The sequence below is a fragment of the Rhagoletis pomonella genome, unplaced genomic scaffold (genome assembly GCF_013731165.1).
Source record: "Rhagoletis pomonella isolate Grant_MI unplaced genomic scaffold, Rhpom_1.0 Rhpom_scaffold_00002, whole genome shotgun sequence".
Taxonomy (NCBI): domain Eukaryota; kingdom Metazoa; phylum Arthropoda; class Insecta; order Diptera; family Tephritidae; genus Rhagoletis; species Rhagoletis pomonella.
The window spans coordinates 12,172,498-12,195,752 of NW_023458556.1; the positions used below are offsets into that span (position 1 = coordinate 12,172,498).

General features: G+C 33.0%; 1 protein-coding gene across 1 annotated transcript in view; it reads right to left on the minus strand.

Annotated features, from left to right (window-relative positions):
- The window catches only part of LOC118734448 (innexin shaking-B), a 155,485-nt gene that overhangs the window by 74,022 nt on the left and 58,208 nt on the right, over positions 1-23,255 (minus strand). The window contains exon 2 of the mRNA XM_036464168.1: positions 17,108-17,261. Coding sequence (XP_036320061.1) covers positions 17,108-17,158 — 51 coding nt within the window. The 5' untranslated portion in view covers positions 17,159-17,261. The remainder of the gene's footprint in view (positions 1-17,107; positions 17,262-23,255) is intronic.

Here is a 23,255-nt window from a genome sequence, read left to right on the forward strand (position 1 = left end):
GGCAATAGAGCTATGTTTGTAAACTTTTCTCATTAAGTTTATTGTATCAAATTTGAATGCTTCGTTGCAATTCGCAATTTGCATTTTGTAACTTCTGAATCATTTCTTTTGTTGTTTTTGTTTTTTGTTTTTTGTTTTTTTTTCTTTCATATATAACACTAACAAATAGTCATCGTTATTGATAGATGTAAATAAGCTGTGTTTTTATTTTTTGTTTTTGTTTTTTGATTGTATGTAAATTGTAAATCAAAAACGAAAGTGGAAATGAGAAAACAAGTTAAAAGCTTGTTATTCAAGAAGAACGTCTCAAGTGGGAGTCAAAGAGGTGGAAAATGTGACAGTTGGGCAGAATAGTTTGATGCTGGGAATAGCTTACGGTTGGCTGGTTGGTTTATAGTTAGTTAGAAATTTAATTTTGAACTTTCGCAAACCATTTTGTGAATGCAACAACAAAAAAATTTACACTCTTACATCTAAAATTGTTTACAATAACAATTATTTATTTTCGCTTGGGAGTACTTCTAAAATGTATTTGCATATATTTTGTCTTTGCATCTCCGAAACAAAACAGAAGATTACCTTCTATTCGCTTATATTTGTGCAAATTTGTTGTATCAAATTTTTGTTTAGCTTTTGTTAAAATTACTCTTTGTATGTACAATACATCTCTTAAATATTTATTAATAAAATACACATAGGCATATGTGGTCATTTGCATATTTGCTGTTGTATCTTTAATTGCTTTACATCGATACAACTGTGCGGAACAATGTACACTAAACAAAAAAAAAAGAAAACACTAAAAACGTTGACAGCATATGTTTCAGCATCCGAGCAATGTATCCTAGAATTTTTACAATCTGAAAACTAATTAATTGAAGTTTTATAAAATTATGTGCTTCTTTTAACTAAAATACTGTTTCTGATATGTTTTAGTTTGGCACGAAAGTATTCGATTGAATTTGGCGAAGCGAACGACATACGTTTTTCAATAAGCATTTTTAAGCTTTGGCTTTTGGCTATTTCTTCTTTCCTTTTTTTGTTTTTTTTTTTTTGGTTTATCACTTGTCATAAAATATCGATTTTTTTTCTCGTTTCTTACTCGTTTCATAAATTATTTGTATTTTCACTTTGGGACTCATGTTGCGCGTTCGTCCAGAGTTCAAGCAGAAAAAGAAATTTTGTTACATATTTGCATCCCCACGGTAATTGTGTTGTTGTTAATTTCGCAGACTTGAAATTGGTTTATGTAAAGTAGTAAGTTGCTACCAATAAAAGTAATGCAGTTAGTGAGGAAATCATGTACAATATCTTTATACTGTGTGCAGCTCAATTATATCTAAGATTGCCAAAACGATAAATTATCACCATCACAGCGCTGAAGTTCAGAGGAGGGCAAGAATATGTAAAGCGAAAGGGGTCAAAATTGACGGCGGACTTTTTACCGGCTAAAATCGTTAAGGATTGCTTTGATACTTTTCAACTTTATTAAGAAAGTGCCGAATGCGCAGTCCCTGTAATCAGATGGATCCTTAACTATTTTTAAGGAACAACTAATGAGTGGGTTGACTTAGAACGAGTTAAGCAGTAGGAAGCTGGAACAGTAGCCGGTGACCCCTTGGATAGGCTGGCTTCTAACCAGGGACCAGGTTAGGACCAGGGTTATTGATGAAAACTGTCATGGAAAAATTCACTATGAAGGAAATATTCTACAACTAAGTGATACATACCAATCGATTTATTTTTTCATCGAGACTTAATTTTGAAAAGAAAATTTTATTTGAAATTTTTATGCAAAATTAAAAAAAATAGCAATTATTTTTGATTTTTATATTATAGGTCTTAGATAACTGTTATAGAAGACTTTTACTTATAAAGGTCATCAATAAAAATCAGTCAGTGACTTTTACTTTTAAAAGTAATGAATATAAATTAGTCACCGAATTTTTACCACGACTTATACAAATGACTTTTATAAGTATGATTTAAAAGATAAAAGTCAATGGTTGCTTTTATATATGACTTTTATAAATAAATGTCTTCGATAACTGTTATCTAAGACATATAATTAAAAAATTAAAAAAAAACTGTTGTTTGCAGATTATTTAGAAAATAAAAAATAATTGTTATTTTGGATTTATAAAATAAAAGTCAGAAATAACGGTTATTTAATTTAATATTTAAAGAGTAATTAAATAAAAGTCAAAAAATAATTGTTAAAGAGCAATTTTTGTATTAAAAGTTATAACTGTTATGGTCCCTGCTTCTAGCTATTCATACGTCTTTTAAGGAAAGGTGGCTTCAGACTCCTCACTGGTTACCCAATAGTTCGCAGGTGTCAGTTTGGTGACATACCTAAGACAGAATGTTAAATTTGCCTTGGGAATGATGAATCGGTGCGAATATTTGGCCACGTTGGTTAAATAATATAATAAAAAATTATATACTGTAAATTTGAAAATTTAAAATTTATTAGGATTCCTGACGATATGTTCGGCAATCAGGACTGAGGACTCTTTTTCGGTGGATAAAAAATATGCCAGATCTTTAACTAACTAACTTTTTACGGGACACAGAACTATTGGCTATATGGATGCCAATTTCGGAGATCTACTTAAAGGTTTCTGTAATATATCTAATCTTAAGCGGTAGTAGACCATTTTTTCGACGATTTGTATAATTAAGACACAGTTTAATTAAAAGAACTATTTGAACTTGTCAAATGTGGTGAGATTTAATTTACTGACATTAGTGTGGTACGTTAGTGCCATAACAATTGGGATCAGGTGTATAAGTGGTAGAACAAGGTACCTAAGGTCCATGAGCTTTGGAGAAAAAACATTGGCTCTTTAAAAAAACGAAATTGCCTTCGAACTGAAATACTGCTATAGAAAAAGTTTAAGGAGTTTTTGGCAAGCTTTCATTTGCTTGCATTAGATGCGTTCGGCAAAAAATAGTAATTTTTTTTTTCAAAATTGCCTTGAAAAATTACTTTAGACTTTTTCTGGACCGGTCTTATGTACATATAATACAGGAATAACCTCACGCACTCTAACTTGAGAGTAACAATCTGGCATCTACCAAAAACTTCAGCGCTGTGCAGTGGTTTTATTGCTTGTGTGGGAAAAATTTCGAAATGGGGTGTTGGTGGAAATCATATTGAATAGAGAGATGGGTGCGTAGTCTCGCAAAGGACTCGCTGTGTCGATTGTATATATAAGTAGATAAAATATAGTTAAATTTAATTGGATTCATTTTAGAAGTGCGGCCAATTTTATGTGTATTGGATACAACTTAAGGAACCAAATAAGTGCGGACACGGTCTGTTGTACTTAAGGTTAGCCAAATATTTTTGATGGTACTTAACTAAACGAGAGACATAATGTCTGTGAATAGTTAGCAAAGGAGTACAAAAAGGTATTAAATAAAAGAAATGCATACTAAAAAGAATTCGTTGAAGAATTTATTTAATTACCATTTTTTTCACTTTTCGTGCGAGAACGTTTTGTGGTTAGCTTCCGGCAGCGCTGTGTTGACACGGAAGATACCACCACTCGAATGCACACGCACACACACACACGTCAGCGCCTACGTTTTTACGTTACGTGCACGCCCACAAATTCGTATCAAGGCACAACTTTGAGCTCTCGTTTATTAACTTTCAAGACGAATGATCTGCAATTCTGCAATTGGCAATTGGCGTTGTCTAACTGAGCCGCACTGAAGAACAGCAATGCAATAGGTAGATATGTATGTATGTATGTAGTGCGAAATTGTATGGAAAGTGTTTGCGAAAAGCGCAATAGCGACAATCACACGCTGAATGCGCTTGGATATTTGAAGCGTTTGCAGGATCTGTTCAGGCTGTTTGTTCGCTTTTCGATTTATTAGCGGTGTGTAGTTGATTTCTATTGGCGAGAGAAATTATCTAACTGATGCGTATGTATGTGTGTACGCGCGTGCACCTCCTGGCGCTAGGTTTGAATGTGTGTGGAGGTAAGACGCTTGAGAACGGAAGCAGTGTTTTGATCTTTCGCTCGCTTTCCCCAGTCCCTGGAACTTCTGGGTAAGTTTTTGATTTCTCTTTTTAAGCTTTTAATACTAAAATAATTTTTTGATTTTGTTCGATTTAATTGTGTATTTGATTATAAGCGATTCAATATATCTATTTTAATTTTTGTTTTTTTTGTTTTATTTTATGATTACGTGCTGCTTAGTTTGATTTTGGTTTTGTTTTTGCGTGGCAATTTATCACATTCGCTTTGACGTAAATTAATTATTAGATTTTTCAGTTAATAGTTTAGTTTGTGGTAGCTGGAATTACTCTATTTTTTTTTGTTACTATTACCTTACGGCTAGAATTTTAGGTCAATCGACGGTATAATTTTGGTCATTTTGACTTTGTATGTATATTTTAATATTATTACTTAATATTTTAGTTTATTTTTTTTAGCTTTTATATTTATTTGCTTAAGTTATGAAAGTGGAACGCTACCAGTAGGTATCTTTGCCACTCTTTGACGTTCTCGCGTATGTACCTATGTGTGGAGTGATACCATTTGAGGAGAGTTTTCTATATGAATATTTTGACTTGCGTTTAGCAAGAGCCGCATAGCAAATATTTGTATGGTACTCGCACTTTTTACTGATTTTCTTTTCTATTATTGGCTAATCAAGTTATTTTTGCTTTACTCAATTGTTAAGTTTTGGCTTCATTTATGTCTGTAGCTGTTGTTGCAGTTTTTGTTTTTGTTGTTGTTTTTGTTTTCATTACTATTGTCGTAGCCTTATGCGAAATAACGTTTTCACTCGAATTTTTGCAATTATTTATATGATTTCCAGCTGTGCTTGTTGTGACTGTTGTCGTCGATGATGTGTTTGGAAGAGGAGCAATAAACGTTGTTGTAGTAGCAGCAGAAGTTTCATAGTCGTAGTTAACCTTCGTAAAAATACACAATTTCATACATAAGACAAATAAAAAAAAGTAGTCAATACACATCAAAGGAAAGAAAGAAAGGAAAATATTCAGTTTTTGACTGCACCTGATGCACCTGGCGTCCGCGTAGGCATCGGCCGCGGCCATTGCCTTACTTTCCCCTTTGCCCTCGTAGGAGTTGTATGTGTGCTTAACATTAACTGGCTTATACGTGTCTAAATATTAATACATACATACATATATACATTTAGTATATTTCTGGGACATACCTATAAATGTATACCTATGTAAATGCAAATAAATATGCTCAGTTATGTACGAGGATGAGGAGCCCAAAATAAACTATACAGATGTATGTACATAACGATTTAGTGAATTATGCACTTCCAACGTTACGTTACGTAGTCCGGCCGCTGTGTGCCAGCCCGCTTCTAGGTGTATATGTACTATGTATGTATGTGATTTTCGAGTTAGAGTGTTTCCTGTCTGTGTTAGAGTTCGGCAGGCGCGATTTCATGAAAAATTCATTTTTTAATCTGGCGTCGCAATTTACATGCTATATGCTTTGTTGTAAAAAGGAATAGCTTCGTAGTTGCCGGTTTTAAATTTTGGTTTGCTGAATTATTTACAAATTATGTGAAGTAAAGATTTGTTGGGGTTATTTACATTTATTTTTATATGCGACGTTCGTAGAACTCTAACCCGAAGTCGATTTGCTTGCGCACGTTGTGGATCATAAAATACGATTTTTGTTCTTAAATGAAACAAACGAATAATGTTTTAGTAGCGATTCTACTAACATACATATATGTATACCATTTATTTATTTTCATGAAAAACTAGTTATTTCAGCGAGTTTTTTAACCTCTTTAAGCTTTAATGCTGTTACGGAAAATTTTCAGTTTTGATCTGGACTTTCAAGGGAAAATTGATTTTTTCAATTTTTGGTATTCAGAGAAAAAGAAAAACAAATTTGTACTGAAAATAACATAAAAATATATGGAAAATTCCATGCGCACCGAATTATGGCTGCGATCAAAAAATGGATTCCAAAATTGAATTTTTTTTCGGCTGACTTGGAATTCTTAGAATGGACCAGTGGCGGTCAAAAGTGGATGAATAGTGTTTCGTATTTAATATTTACAACATTTTTCAAGCTATAATTTGTTTGATATTTTCTATAAAAATATGGTTCATGCTTAAAAAAAAAAACATATAAATCGCACCTTAAAACTTTATACAGAATCTAGAAAAAATCCAAAATTTTTTATCTAAACTTCGAGCTTTTTAGCCACTCTTTTTTAAATTTTTTGGGTATGCAGTTAACCGGATTATAAAATTTTAGTAAAATTAGTGCAAGTTTTGGATGGCTAAGAAATCGCATTGATTTTTAATATAAATATTTTTTTTTTGTTGAAGGCATTTTGTACTTTTTTTCCATATAAACATGAGTTTTTTGTGTGGAAGAATATGACCTTTTGCGAAAAAATAGTCAACGCCAGTTTTTCCTGAATTTCGCTTTTTATATGAAAAAAAGAAAAAGCCGTCAGCAAAAAAAAAAAATATTAAAAATCAATGCGGTTTTTAGCCGCTCAAAACTTGCACTGATTTTAATAAAATTTTATAGTCCTGTTAACTGCATACCACGAAATTTAGATACAAATTTGTGGAATTTTTATAAATTCTGAATAAAGTTTGAGAGTGTGATTAATATCGTTTTTGTTAATAAAAATGTTTATCAAAAAATAAAAAAATAAAAAGATTTGCTTGAAAAACATTGTAGATATTAAAACCGAAACACCATTCATCTAGTTTTGACCGCCACTGTATGCATTTTTATGTAATTTTCATGTGGGGTACTGAAAATCGTGTACATAGAGACGGTGAGGAATGATGAAAAACCAAAAAATGTAATGTTTTTGTAAAAATTTTGCTTATAAAGTTACCGCAGAAAAGAGTAAGGAACAAATTTGTACTGAAAGAAAATTTAAAAAAATATATGAAAAATTCCAAGTCAACCGAATAAAAAAAAATTTATAAAAAATTTCTAATTCAGTTGACAAAGAGTTTTCATTATAATATCCACTTTTTTTTCAGTATATTTTTTTTTCTCGCATTTTTATAGCCACATTTAGATAAAAAAGGAAAACAAGTAATACGCCTAATTTGTATGCATTTCTTATATCTATTAGATTTAACGCCGAATCGAAATAATTGTTAGGTGCTGATACATGATATGAATTTAGTCGTATGAAAGGTGTATATTTTTTTCTAGCCTGTGTATAGTCATGGCATGTCAAACCCATGATTTTAAGGTAAAATACTATATTGCAGTAGGAGCCTAAAGCAAATAAGAAAATCATTTGAATGCATTCGTGATAATCGTAGTCGTGTTCTACCTACCCTAAGCTGATCGCAACATATTTATATGTATGTATGTAGGTACTTACGCTGACAAATTGTAAAGACATTTCTCAAACAAAAGGCTAGCGATTTAAAATCAACCTTGAAAAGAATGGTAATTTCGGATCACAAGGCTAACTAATCACAAAATTGGTCCAATTAGAACTCATACTGAAATTGTGCCCTTTGGCACAAATGCTTCTGTAGGTACAGGTACTCGGGTACTTGTGTCATTCCCTTGATGATGTAACAAGTATATCAGTGTACCACGCTTTACCGAACTGGTACAGCGAAGAAAAAACGATGGAAAAATTAAATTAGCAGTAAGTTGGGTTTTGAGTTTTAAAGCATTATGGGTACCCGAATACCTTTTCCCATACACAAGGGTTAAAAATATGAAATATTACCTTTACAATTTCACTAAATGATGGCAATTTATATTTCATGAATGGATCGAAAATTTTCACATGAAATCATACGATTAATACATATCATCCATCAGCACATTTTTTTCCGTGTAATAGTTTATAATCGCTGCCTGTAAGCAATAAAATGTCGCCTATGTATATTTTCCTTGTAGCATATTTATTATTATTTTTATTGTATTGTGTTATTGGGCATTGCGTGTTACTTTTAGATCCACAACTTTCCAACTGTTCCTTGAAACATTTTTCGTAATCATTTTTAAATCAATCTTATATAGGCTAACTATGTATAAAAATAAAAAATTAAATCAAACGCATTGCATTACTTTTAATTGAGTAGAAAGAGGGAAAACTTAAGCCAAACTAATTAAACAAAAAGTAGCATTCAGCACTCGCACTTACATACATTTTTACATCACAAATAAATCAAAATCGTATAACATGTAAACACTTAAGGCAACACTATTACACACACATACAAACATACGCAAAGAGAAAAATTACAATAAGTTAAAAAGGTACAATACGAAAATTGAAAGAGGCTGACAGAGAAAGACAAAGATAGCTGGAGAAAGAGAAATAGAGAGAGTGGTGGTAAACCTATAAAAACCAATACAAATGAAACATACTTAATGCTGGTGTTGTTGTTCGCAGCTAAATTAACACTTTCATTATTTATCCAACCGCTCTTGACACTTCGAATGCTTTATTACGTTGTGTGTTTGGATATGTATGTATGTATGTTTAAGTAAAAGATTTCGATAATTTATTTACTTAGCGCTGTGCACACAAAAGGGTAGCCAAGTAATGCGAAATGTACGACGATACATACAGCGATGACAAAGGACGACGACAGTCGATACACGAATGTATGTATGTATGTAATTGCGAGGCTATATGCAAACACTCCGGCAAACATTAGATACATAAGTGTAAAAACAAAGCACATCGTGCTGCTAATCATTGAAGAATGTACATTAGAGTGTACCAGAAAAATTTTTTTCGACATGAATACCCTCCTAATTTTAACCTTTTGATGTAAATAACGCATAAATATACATATGCACATACTACATACATATGCATAAACTATGTCAACTTTAAGTAAGACTTTTAGATAAGGTCTTGTACCTGAAATTGAAGTGAACAGATATTGCAAAGAAGGCCATGGAATGAAACCCCTAATCGGCAGAGCCCATGCCCTCTGGTACACCGCATGAGACATGGCGAAAAACAGACGAGCGGGAGGCGAGGCAACTCGGGTTGGGCAGGACAGAAGTCAAAGCGATTGCAGAAAACCCAACCACATGGCCCGCAGGCGTAGTGGATGCTTGGGATGCAAAGACGAAGAAGAAACAGCAATATTACTGCTCATAATTGTTGACATGTGCACGATAATACAGTTCAATTGTAGTGAAACCACTTTATAAGTTTTTCAATGTTCCATAAAAGGATTAAAATTATTTAAAAATTTATTTAACCTACTTTACCTTATCAACCCGGTCCTCCACAGAAAATTCTTGCTCGAATCTTTTCTCAAAAATTTTAGAGCGGAGAAAGGTGTCATATACACTGCATCGGTAACAGGCATGTTGGTTTTCTTCTTAAAGCCGACACACTAACGCAATGCTTCGATGACGTAGACCTCAGGAGTTGCGCATCTTCACACAGACGATCTGCTTCTTCCGGCACTCGTGTTACCAGTTATCGACAAAACAGTAAAGGGTCGAAAGAAATAATAACCTCCACTTTAAGTAGAGGCTCACAACGAAGACACAGTAGGTACAACCACACCCACAGCAATAGTGCCATGATAACTCCTGCCACGGGAAGTCTAAACGCTAATTTCTCTCCCAAAAGTGGAACGCACCGATAGTTATGCAGTGAAAGTCCTTCCAGTAGCAGGATCACCACTGAGTGAAATGTAGCTGTGTATGGACACAGGCCCCGTTTTAAGACCAATGGTAGGGCCAAAAAAATTCGCCAGAGCACACTTCTTTAAAGTCACACATCCAATTCACCATTGTGTGGCCACCTTCCCTATCAGGAAGGATGAGAAGCACTTCGTGAACGTGCACGAGAACATTCTAAGAGCGAAGTCTTTATTTAGATATCGAACCATGTGAAAAGATGCAGGCCCCTGAGCGTTAACGAGCGGTGAAGGAAACTCAGTGGCGGCACTGAAAAGGAAGTGCACTGAGGCAGTATACATGTAAGCGTAAGTAGCTTCAAACCGTATTGGAAAAAGTAATGCTAGAAGTGAGCAGCATAGCCCTGATTCGCCTTCATTAGGTACAACTTCAACTACAACTTGTCACTACAACTACAACTACAAGTTGTCATATACAATCTTTGGAAAATTTCTGCAGACATTCCATAAAATGCCAGAGAGTGATCGTATAAAATGAGGGTCAGTGTAGATCTCGGAGAATCGCTATGGTTTCAAGAAGTCGAAGATCATTTAATGAAATCCGAAAACTCGATTTTTTAATATGAGAAAAGTGCATATTTTCGAATATAGATTTTATCCCAATATAACTTCTTAAAAAATCCTAGACTAAATACGTTATTAAGAACAAAAATTAAAAAATTTAGAAGGGTATGTTCATAGCCATTCGCAAAAACCAGTTTTTACCCTTATGTTCTGTGCACGCTGGGCAGGAAGCTAAGATAGGTTGCATAAAAATGTCGACAAAATCTGAAAGCAGGGTTGTATTTGTTGATATCTTAAGGTTAAGAATCCGCTTAAATTGAAATCCTAGCTGCTCCTGTTTTAAAGATATCCACATTTTATATACTTCTGATAGGATATATTTGCAAAAGAGGAAGGCGTACTTCTCGATAATTAGAGCATATTTATACGAAAAGAAATCTCATACAAATCTGTTCCCCTTTTTTAACTCACTAAAACGGATCAAATCAATGTGAAACATTTTCATTTTTTCCTACCGAAAGAATAATTGATCGAGATTTATTGGGCGCTACCGGTATACAACTTAGATAAAACACCACAATTACCTTTTTCTGTAGCGTGAACTTTCTCATTACAGACACTTTCAATATGGCAATATATGTATGTATGTATACAATATTGTATGCTATATAATACGGTAGTAATTTTTTATTAAAGGTTTGTTGCTATAAGCAAGTAGCGCAGGCAAGTCGCACTGCGCTTGTGCAAGAAATAAAAATGCTGTAACTTAGGCCAACGGTACTCCTCATAATAAGTAAATGAATTCAAAGCTTGTATGAGATTTATTTTGGTATTTATGTACTCTTCTGTCAGGAAATAATGACTATTGTACATCCAGAACACAAATGCGATCATAAAGAAAATTGCATGAAAGTATGAGCTTTGTGTGTAGGGCTGCCAGACGTCCCGGTTTTCCCGGACATGTCCCGGTTTTAGACTATTTGTCCCGGTGTCCCGGTCCAACCTTAAAATGTCCCGGGTTTCATTTAAGTGTCCCGGTTTTCGATTTGATTGCACAAATTTTGCTTAAAAATGACTACGCTGAGCAGCGTTGCCATTTTAGCCGTTTTCCGGCTAGATTTAGCCGGTTTTGATAGCAACTAGCCGGAGAAAATTCGATCTAGCCGGCAGCCGATTTGTTAGCCGGTTTGTAAAAAAAAGTTAGCCGTTTTTAGCCGATTTTACTATTTGCCTAATTTTCTGGTGCAAAAAGTAAACAAGTTGTTCGAAAGCAATAATGCAGACCCAATGAAGATTTTTAATGAGCTCAATGTTTTACTTTCGCATCTATGCTCCCTAGTGGTTATTAGCGCGGACACATTTGATCCTATATGCTCCCCGTTGGAACCATACCTTGCTCCATTTCCTCAGTTTTATCACAGTTTTGAAGAGTATTTAAAAACAAAAGTAAGCACAAACGCTTTTGACCACGAATACGAGAAAATAATTCGAGAAAATGGTCGCTATTTTATTATCACTTTAATAAAGGAATTACGCCAACGCCTCCCTACAAATATTGCCACACTAAAAAAAAATGACTTTTTTCGGTTGCAAAGGTATCAAGAGTAATTAAACCAAAAGTATTTGTTCAACTACAGCAACAAAAACACAAATATAATGCCGACGAAATAACATCCATAGAGATGCAATGGCAACGGTTAACGTTACATACCTGGAGTAATTTAGACTCAACTGTAAAATTTTGGGCCGAAGTTTATCAATTTCGAAATGCCCTAGGAGAAAACCCTTTTGCTGACCTTTGCAACCTAGTTTTCTTGTTTTCCCTATAAGTAATGCAGAAGTAGAGCGAATATTTAGTTCAATGAATATAATAAAAACTAAGCAAAGAAATCCAATGTGCGTTAAAACGTTAAACGCTATTTTATATATAAGATACGGTTTAAAACGTGAAGAAAAATGCTGCCATAATTTTACTGTAGATGACGATCTCTTAAAATTAATGAATTCAGGTGATATATACAATAGTGATTCATTTGATGATGAGGAATATACACTCGATATAAATTAATGGTGTTAACTAGTCTTTCGTTTCTTGCGATTTATTTAAATAAAGCATGTGAATTTTCACTAAAACATTTTAGCCGTTTTTAGCCGCTTTTTTTTGCCAATCTAGCCGGTCGGCCCAAAAAGTTCTGGCAACACTGACGCTGAGAGAAAAAACGCGTTGTAATATTAAGAAAAATTTTATGAATTTACTGGGGGAAATAACGCATAGTAAACATGAATATTTTTTATTTGATTATCGTTTTGAAATGTTCGTACTTAAAAACAATACTTTCATACCACGCACACGTGGTGTTGAATCAAACTGAACATTTGAATGCACATTTACATGTCTGGCTGTAGCTGAGTGCACGAAGATGCTTGCCACAATTTGCTAATTTCCAGAGCGTCAGGGTTCAAATCCCATTACAGACAGCATGGAATTTAAATAAATTTTTTTTTAACTTAATTATGAAAAAGCATCCGTTAAGTGCAAAGCGCTTCATTTTAATATTGGCGTATTTCAATTGAATATTTCTATACTAAATACTAAAATTTGTATACTTAAATTATTACGAGTTGGGTTGGTGCTCTTTCATATGCGATTTTTTTTTTTAAGTGTAGCACGTTTTGCATAAGCAATAGTTGATGATTAATATAAGTATGTACCTAAATACGTTAAAATGACATGCACAGAGTTTTACAATTATAGCAAAAGCCAGAAGTTTTGAAACAAGCTCACAGCAACGAAACAAATGACTGATATTTTAATGATACCTTGTATTTATTTTTTTTTTCATGAAACCTAGATTACTTATAAGTACCGTGCCGTACAAAATTATTGGCTCGGAGACACTTTCATCTGATCACAATTTCTAATCTGATCTTTTAGAAAAATGTTTAAAATGTAGCTTTTGAGCCAATTAGTAAAGTGCAAGTCTGAAGTTACCAGAAAATTTCGTTGATTTTTTGCAATTATTTATTTTTTGCTGACAGTGTCTTCCACATACAAAAAAATGTCGAACATAGTTTGTATGGAAGAAACTCTCAGTAAACACAATACCAAATATATTGCCTCGTTCAAAGCCATGAGCAAAATCGTAAATACATGGTTTTCCGCAAAACAAGCGGATCTTAGTAATTTTGATAAAAATCTTAACGAACTCCGCACAGCTTTGAAAAGTACTGGAATTTCTCAAACTGTCAAAATCCATTTTATCCTTAAACATTTAAAGCAATCTATTTCATTCTTGAATAACGATGGTTTAGGATTATGGTCCGAGCAGGCCGGGAAGTCAGTTCATAGGGAATTCATTAAGTTCTGGGATAGATTCAAAATAAATATTTATCAATCAATCAACTTTTGTGAGTCGCCTGAAGAAAACTGTAATGACATTTTCATTCCAGCATATATAAAAACTTAACTAAATAATAAAATATTTAAATACTAAAATGTGTGACTATATTATATGGTAAGCCAACAAAAAAAATAAAAGGAAACAAAAAACAAATATAAAAAAATAAAGCAAGAAAAAAATAAAACCATAAAAAGAACAAAGAGGTGCAAAGTAAGTTGCCTCTACGTGGTGCGCCTTGGAAACGATTGAAACCGGCTAAAAACTTACATAAACTTATATTTTCACATAATATATATACACACATTTACTCACACATACATTGTTGAATATTTAATGCACAAGGATGTTTTTCTCTTTCGCAAAAGTCGGTCCTATCATAACTATGTAAAATGTTGATATCTTTAAAACAGGAGCAGCTAGGATTTCAATTCAAAGGGATTCTTAACCTAAAAATATCAACAAATACAACCCTGCTTTCAGTTTTTGTCGACATTTTTATGCAACCTATCTTTGCTTCCTGCCCACCGTGTGTGACACCCTAATGTACACTAATGCATACATAACCATAATATCCAGACGAGGGAATACGCGCAACAGAGTACCACTTGAGAAACGCTGCAATTGCTGATTAAGCGCGAGTAGAGTAACAGCAGATCCAGAATTGGATTATAAATATATATGTTGTTGCTGAGGAAAACGTTTATGGCTAATTAACAAGAATATCATAACGAACGGCACACCTACATATACACTATACAAGTAGGTATGCATGTGTGCACTGAGTAGAGTGATTCTGTAGTGGGAGAAAACTTTATCTCCCGCTTGCGGCTTGCGCTAATATGAGTTGGTTTTGTTGATGTGACGGAAATTGAAGTCAAAGGATTTATTTAAATTGGCTCTATTTAACAAAAGAAAGGTGGTAGACGCGCATAGGAGAATATAGCAACATAAAAAGTACATACACTTAAACTTGGACGAGGACAGAGGAGGCTGGGCTTTGTTGATGGACAGATGATGGCAAGGCAACCAGCCGACGAAAAGGAGTAAGATAATGAAGGGGAGAAAATTTTGCTTTTGTTGTTGTTGTTGGTGATGATTACGGTGATTATGCCAATGATGATGGTGGTGGTGGGGTGAATAATGGCTGAGAATGGTTAAAAGGCTGATGGCTGACTTGTGTTACCGCTGCGTTGGTAGATGTTGACGCGTTGGCTGACAGCAAGGGTGATGAAGGCGTTGACGCGCTGATGTGAGTGATGTTGATGTTGATGTTGATGTATGTCTTGATGTCAAAAATAAATTAAATGTATCACAAAGCGAGCGCACAACTGGCACTAAAATGTCGATGACTTTGCTCTGCCAAAGAATTGCAATAAACCTTTCCATTTGTTGGGCAACACTTGGAAGAAAAATATGTATGTATGTCGTACAAGTAACTTTGTGGGTATGCAGCAAATAAAAATAGAAAGAAAAAATAACGCAATTAAAAAAGTTGTGAAAACAATGAAAACTCAAGAGGAAAGCATTGTGGATGCCAGAGCACCGACGAATTGCCAAAAAAAAACAATAGAAGTGGTGTGCAGCTTTAAATAAAAAAAAAGCTTACCCCTACACTGTCGGTGCTCTTGCAGACACCAAAGATGGGCAACAAATATTATAAATGGGAGCCAAAACATGTAGTTGAAACTCGTTACGCAAATTATAAAAATATGGCGGACGGAAATCATAAAATTTAATTTAAATGAAGGTAAATGTTATGAAAGAAAAACGAAGTGAAACGAAATTCAAATAATAAATATTCCTGCAACTCATTCCACTCCTTGGCGCATTTTTGTTGTTGCACTCTGTTGTTTTCTTAATACCTTTAAAGTTGTTGTTTTTTTTCTTTTTCGCTAAGAGCGACATGCGTTCCGTCATTTTTCCTACTCGAAATTCGTTACTTAGCATAACAAAACTGGAAGTTCGTTTAAAAAAAAAAAACAAAAAACAAAACGAAAAAAGAAGAAAAACGAAAAAAATACTCCAGTTAATGTTATTCATTACTTTAATTTTTCGGAAAGATGATACTTGACCATTTATTGTTCAGCTTCTAAATGGGCTTGTCCCTCGATCTAGTGCCGCCTACGCAAGAACTACGTGATTAATGTTTGCTTATTAATTTTCTCTGTGCCGTCGAGTGGTTGCCCAGGGTTGCGTTGCGACAGTATGCAAAGGGAGTTTATATTAAATTTATCATTTACGTGATTGCACTTTTTGTTTTTAAGTCATTTACGATTTTTGCTTGCAATTCCTTATGTCTGTTCGTTCGCTCGCTCACTCGCTCGGAAGTTGGAGTTAAACTCGTAATTAAATTAATATTTTTCTTAGTTACTTTTATAATCCTGCTTTTTGTTTGCTCTTTGAATGTTTTGGTTTAAATACGCAGGTAGAGGCATAACTTTGCTGCGCAAAAGTTTAGGAATACATTTGGAAAATTCAAAAAACTTTTTTTCCATTTCTAGGAAACACGGGTTTGCTATCAAAAATTTTGAATTCTTGGTTTTAAATCGCAAAGAGCTAATTTCAGTATAAAAAATGTTCGATAAATTTAGTTAATATCGCAGAAATCTAAGTGTAAATTAAAAAAAAAAAATTGAATTTTCGTGATTTTTATTAAAACTACCAAATAGAAATCAGTTACAGGCGCCACTAAAATGTCTTTTAAAATTACTCAAATCTATGTTTTCAAAAATTCTGTGCTATAGAAAGTCTTTTTTTACATATTTATTATTATTTTTTTTTTAATTTTTTGCTCTTCGTCGAATCAAAAAATTTCACTTTTGCCGTCTCAGAATACCACAAAGTTATGCCTTTCCTACGCACATTTTTTTCTTTTTTAAAAGTATATATAAAAAAAAAATTATAAATATCTTTATATACTTTTTTAATCTAAAATTAGTAAATACTCTGGTTTGAGGCATTATTCCTCACATATAAATGCTTATTTATGTTAATAAATTTTGTATATAAAAAGCCAATCTTTAGCTATATATTTAGTAAATAAAAAATCTCTCTCTGCTTTACTTTACTTATCCTCTAACACATTTCGCTATCATAATAACGTTTTTCGTATGTATGTATTGTTAACATCCATTATCGTTTCGTTATCTTCATATCTCTTTCTCACTCTCTCATTAAACGTTATCAGTGCGATTTGTGCATTTTAATATGTACAAATGGTTTTTTGTTTTTGTTTTTTTTTTTAGATTTCGTAGTTATATTATTGTTGTTGTTAAATAAATAAATAATTTTTTTTGTTTATTTTTTGCAACAGCAATAGTTTTTGTTTTTGAATTTTTAATTAATTTTAGTTATAAATAAATTTTGGTTGGATATTTGAGGTTGAGGTTATGAGATTTCGTTTGATTTGTTCAATGTTTTGATAGAGAGCAAATCATATGCAATTCAAAAAAGAAAAAGAAGATTTCATGGATTAGTAAGTTTGTTAAGTTGAAATAGCGACACTCACCGATGATCTACTCACTTGCATAAACGCATAAACACCACGTAAAAACTCCATGTTAGGCTGCTGCTCTGTCGAACCCTTGGTAGTGCGCTGCGCCCGACTGATATACTGTTTGACAGTGTCGGCAACTATATGGGGCTTGAGTTTACGTGATAATCTAGAAGCATAAAAAAGTACATACTTATTATTAGTTTTAGGGGCTGGTGGTGACAGTTTATTTAGCGAGTTAGTTAATTTTATAAATAAAATATCTTTAGAAAGCAAAGTTATTGAGCACTGTTACATCATATGAATAGAAAAGAACGAGGTAAATTTTTTCTGCATACTAATAGCATAGTCCTAGAGATGATTATTTTTAGATTTCGAAATTGAAAACAAAAATATATATCTGTATATGTGAAACACCTTTCATATATACTGGTAATTGCTTTTCGATGCTAAGATTAGAAATCTCTTCCATTGCAGAATGTGATTTCCTAGTGACCAAAAGAACTCGAATTTTATTAAATATTTCGAGAAATCAATACTGATTGCTATTTATTTATTTTTTTTTAACGCAATAAGTTATGCCACATTTTTACTAAATATTATATTTCTTAGCAGAAGAAAACGTATAATTTCGGCTTTATTTGGGCATTGGTTATAATTAGGTTTTTTAAGAAATTTTTTCAGTGCCGTTCAGAGTTTTGTCGAAACCCTTCGTGTTTTACTTTTTGATTTTTTTTCGGGATGGCTTAGGAACTATGCTTATCTTTTCGCAACTTATCTGGACCTTTTCGGGATTTTTTCGAAGTTATTCTTGTTTTATTTTTTTGGGGTTTTTTGGTATTATTCTGTAGTTCTAAACGCGTGAAAATCTTTACCCAATTACGGCAAGGTACATACCAAAAAACATCTATAGTTTTGAAATAAAAAAATCAAGCTTTGAGTGTCTTCAAAATTTGATAAATTCGTCCTCTTATAAAAAGTACGGACATCTTTAAAGAGCTTCCCCCACGCAATATATTTTGGTCAACACTGGTTTGCAGTTTCATTTCATTCTTTGTTAAGTATATGATTACAAGAATCTTACAGACTAGAAGAACACAAATACTTAAAGATAAGTTGTCTACTAACTAATTATATGTGCTTCGTTAAATATAGAAAGATCTTATCTTTGACATAAACAGAGATCTCGGCATAGCAAAATCGAGATCTAGGAAACTATAAATTTTATTCAACTCACTAAGTGCTCTAGCAATAGGAGCAAATTTAAAATAGTTAGATCTCAATACGGTAATATGAAAGGGATAATAGTGGCGGAGCATTCTATTAGCTACAAGAAGAGTCGGGCAGTCAATTAAACCATTAATGACACCATAGATAGAAATTGAAGATTGAATAGTTCTCCTATTCGCAGGGATTTCAAGTATATGAGCAAACAACGGCCACTGTGGGAAGGGACAGGGTCACTAAAGTGAAGCGATTGAAGAGCAGAACGAATGAAATTGCGATGAAACTCCCTTAATTCTACCAGAGTGTGAGTTGTTAAATGGATTCCATATTACATATGCGGACCCCAATTTTTAACGGACTAAAGAGCTATATAGCGACTTTCTAATGTAAGGATCCTTAAAGTCTTTCGCGTAGCGTTTGAGGAATGCCAACTTACAGTACAGTAGGCTTTCGGAATAAAATCCCTAAATCCGAAAATTCCTTAACTATGGAAAGTTTGAAATTTAAGACCGAATAATTTGAGAAATTCATATGGAAACATTTTTTAAGATTAAGCGATAGTTTATCTCTGTTGCTGCGTTAAGCTAGATTATCTAAATCATTTTGCAATGAAGAAACATCGGGCAGACACGTAATCTTCCAGTTGCTTCGAAATAGAAAACAAATTTTGGTTGATGTGGGGCTATGAATTTCTCCATTCTTCTGCTGAAGACTATAAGAACTCAGAATCAGAACTCTATTCCTTTCTGTTCAAAACATGGAAGAGATACTTGCAAATTTTCGCCAATGATTCATTAGTAATTAACTTTTCCACATTTGAGAATAAAACCCGTTACAATCAGCTACTTTTTTTCTTTCTCCTTTTTTCTATCAATGGTTCTTTTGTTAATCGATTAGTTGTTCCCATTTAATACTTTTGTTCCATATGGTGAACTAAAATATTAGAAACCATTGCCACTATTGTTGCAAATATTTATATTGCAGTCGGATGATTGTGCTCAGAACAAACATACAAATAAATACAGATATATATATAACTTTTATCATTTGAAAGAGATCTAGTGTGTCATAGGTCACGGATTTATTTATTTTCCACTCCGCAGGAAATGTTTGATTTCCATCCACCCATTACGGGATTTTTAAATTTAGCTGAAGATCTAAAAAAATTCACATGGAAATACTGAAATGCTTCCCACCAGGGATCATAATTTATACATTCCTACATATGCCTGTATGTACATACCTGTTTTATTTAAATGCCACAGAGCGTGTAATGAATTTGATTAAATGAGCGTGTGAAAGCTGAAACACAAAATTAGCACCAATAATTGTTCGCTTACTGTGGCCATTTTTTTTATTCTGCACATGAATTACAGCTTTTGCGGTACATTGTTTACCAAAGGCGCAAAGGTGTGTCTGTCACTTAATGAAAACAAAGCGCCAGGCTGTACATACAGCAGCATAAAGTGTTCACTAAGAGGACTTGTTATTTGAATATGAGCTGCAGATTGTGGAAGTTGCTGTAGAAAAGCTTTATGTCTACATATGTATGTGTGTATAAATATTCATATACATATGTGCATATATTTATGTAAGTTCCTGTACGCACGCCGCATAAGTAATGCATTGCCTTTGTAAATAGAAGCCTTTGTTTTTGGTGGTTTCATTTAATTAAAAAAATAGAAGCATAAAGTAAATAAATAGCAATGAGGTGCTAACTAGCAGGCAACCAGGTGTCGTTTTGAGCCTCTAAATGGAGGACTTTGTTATAATTTTTATTTTTTTTTTCAATCTGATGGTTTCCTAACAATCTTTCGTTTAACACCCATATTTTAATTTTTAATATAGCTTGCGAATAATTAATTTCAATTTGACTTTTCAAACAGGTGGCAACCCTTTTGAAAATATTTTCAAACTTAAAGTTTTAAAGCCTGTTGACATCAATTTTTTAATGCAATTTTAAAATACATAATTCCTTTAATTCAAATGGAATTTGATTTTCTATGCAGGTGGCAGCCCTTCTCCAGAGAATGGAATTGATTTTATATACATATCTCCATACCAAGTTCCAATACTCTATCACAAATATTTTCTGCGATATGCAGTATGAAAAATTCCGTTTGTATGGGAGGAGCCACGCGTCCTTGTCTTATCGAGATTTAATCTATCCCGTATTTTAACTAGGGCTAAATGACACCAGTATACAAAATTTCATGATGATCAGTTGAGTAGTCAAAGCGTGAAAGCGTAACAAACACACAAACTCACTTCCGGATTTATAATATTTATTAAATAATAATTAATTAAGGGTTCATCGTACGAATATAAGTAAATGTTAATGGGGAAAAGTATAGTTCGATTTACCGACCTTTTATTAGCTTCATCTAACGCACCGCATTTATAAATGCAATTCATCAAACTCACAAACCGACAAATATTTATCATTAATAAAATTTACAAAAAATAATAAGTGAAATGAAAAGAAACTTGTTTAAATTTTGTTGGGGTCGCTGAAGACAAATCTAGTGTCGGATTTTGAAAAATCGAAATGCAAATCGAAGATGATACCCTGGGAGTTTACGGGGTTACTAACTGTATTCAAAGCTGGTACATATTAAAATTAAAAATTTTGAGATGGTTGATCCAATATTGTGATTTTCGAGGTTGATGGACTCAAATCTAGTGTCAGATTTCAGAAATTCAAAATGTCGGATCCATACTAAAAAAAGTTAAAATCCAATGTCCATACATGGCTGAGTAAAAACCAGATTTTTTTCAAATTCGCTGCTAAACTATAAAAATATACGGACTTTGCTTTTTCATTTTGGAAAATTTTCACTGAAGTACCCAGAACAAGTTGCAACAGGAATCGGCGAATGGACACAGCTTTCGGGTTGAAATTGTTTCCAGGGTACCGTGAAAATGCATACATATAAAAGAAAGCATACGCAAATTAATTTTTTTTGGGAACTTTTACGTTATTTGTATATGGATTTTGTTTGACACACCTCTAGTGAAATTTTCCGGTCGATCATTTTCTAGAACATTTTAAACCTGTAGCGACTTCTCAAATGCCATTTTGTTCAGACTATACAAAAAATTGGTCAATAATAGCTTTCTCTAATGCATTAAAAAGTTCTACAAAATTATTCCTCGTGAAATTTTACTACATGTTCCCAAGACCTTGTTATCCACTTATTTGAAAAAGTTTTAAGCAAAAAATTGCAAGCTTAATATAGTCATAAAAAATTTGATCTGAGAATGCAAAAAGGTTTGGAAGTATTACTATGGTGGTCAAGATCTTTCATTTTGATTTAGAATCATACCGCCCCCCAAAAAAATGCTGTTGCAACGTGTGTGTTGAAAAGATAGTTTAGCATAGTAACAGAGAAAAAAATAAATACATTCAGCTCTATCAGACTAAACAGTAACCAAAAGTAAGAAGATTAAACTACAACCAAATCAAGCTTTCTGCATTGTTGCTATGTATTATAACAAAGTCCTTAAACAAAAAACTAATTGGGAAATTCACGCAACAATTAGTGTTTATCGCACACTTTCACAAACTTTTACAAGTTGACTTTTATTTTTCAACAAATACCCAATGATTTATGCGGCTTGCGAGTTTGCTTTGAAAAAGTTAATTGCTAATTCGTAACCACAATTAACGAATGTCGCGGCATTAACAATCTGACTTTGTGGTTTTAGTCAAAACAAAAAGTGCCAAAAATTAAAAAGTTTGCATTAAAGAGTTAGCAGCGAAACAAAAAAGAAACAAGAAAACAATTCAACAAAAATTAAATAAAACGCCATGAAAAACTCACGGCAGCACAAGTTAGGCTTTAAAAATTTTGCAGCATGGCCTACTAAATTTAAAAGCAGGACATTTTTTGTAACAATGATTTTGATATTTGCTGAGTTGACAAATCTGCAGTGAAAGTAGAATTCTTATTTATGTACATGTAGTTTTGTTTAAGACAAAATCGCTGCTGTTATTCATGTGACCCCAAAAGGTTGATTTGTTCAAAAAACGTACGCATTTGTGAATTTGCATTTTTAGGGTCAGCGAAAGAAAAATTTACAGATTTTTATCAGCGCAAAACAGAAAGTCAAGACAAAGTGCGCCACAGCCAACAAATGTATGTATGCCAAAACTTAAAAAGTTAAAAAGGCAGCCGTTTAAGCGCCAAGAGTCAACCTGTCGGTGCAGAAATATGAGAAAAGAAGTTCACCGAGACGCTACATTACACAAACACTAAAGTGAACAAATTTCTTTGCTCCTATACTTGGTATATATAAAATAAATACGCAATGAAAACATAGTAACGAGAAATGTCAGCGGAAATTAGAAACATTTCCCGACACGTAAAACACAACAACTACAAACATGCACGTATATGTATATGCACACGGGCACATTAAGGCGCACCCCCCCCCCCAAAAAAAACAATTGCAGCTTTTCCACTGCAATTATAAAATTCATTATATTATAACACTTCCGCCAAAATATTTCAGAAAATTATTAATCAAGCCAATTTGAAAATACCTCCAATAATCTCGTTATTTTGATTCCATTGCTAAAAAAAAAAAATAAATAATTTTTGCAGTTCTTTTAAGCTAAAACTTTTCTATAAGCCGATGTGATTTTTTAGAAAAAATATTTTTAAAAGCTAATTTTATTTATAAAAAATTCTATTTTATTTGTATATGTATATGCATAAGGGCACATTAAGGCACACCCCCGCAAAAAAATAAAAATTGCAGGTTTTCCACTGCAGTTATAAAATCCTCTATATTTTAAGACTTCCGTTGAAATATTTCGGAAAAATATTAACCAGGCCAATTTAAAAATACCTTTAAAAAAATATTTTTTGCAGATCTTTAAAACTTTTTAAGAACTAACTTTATAAATAAAAAATTCTATTTTATTTGAGGT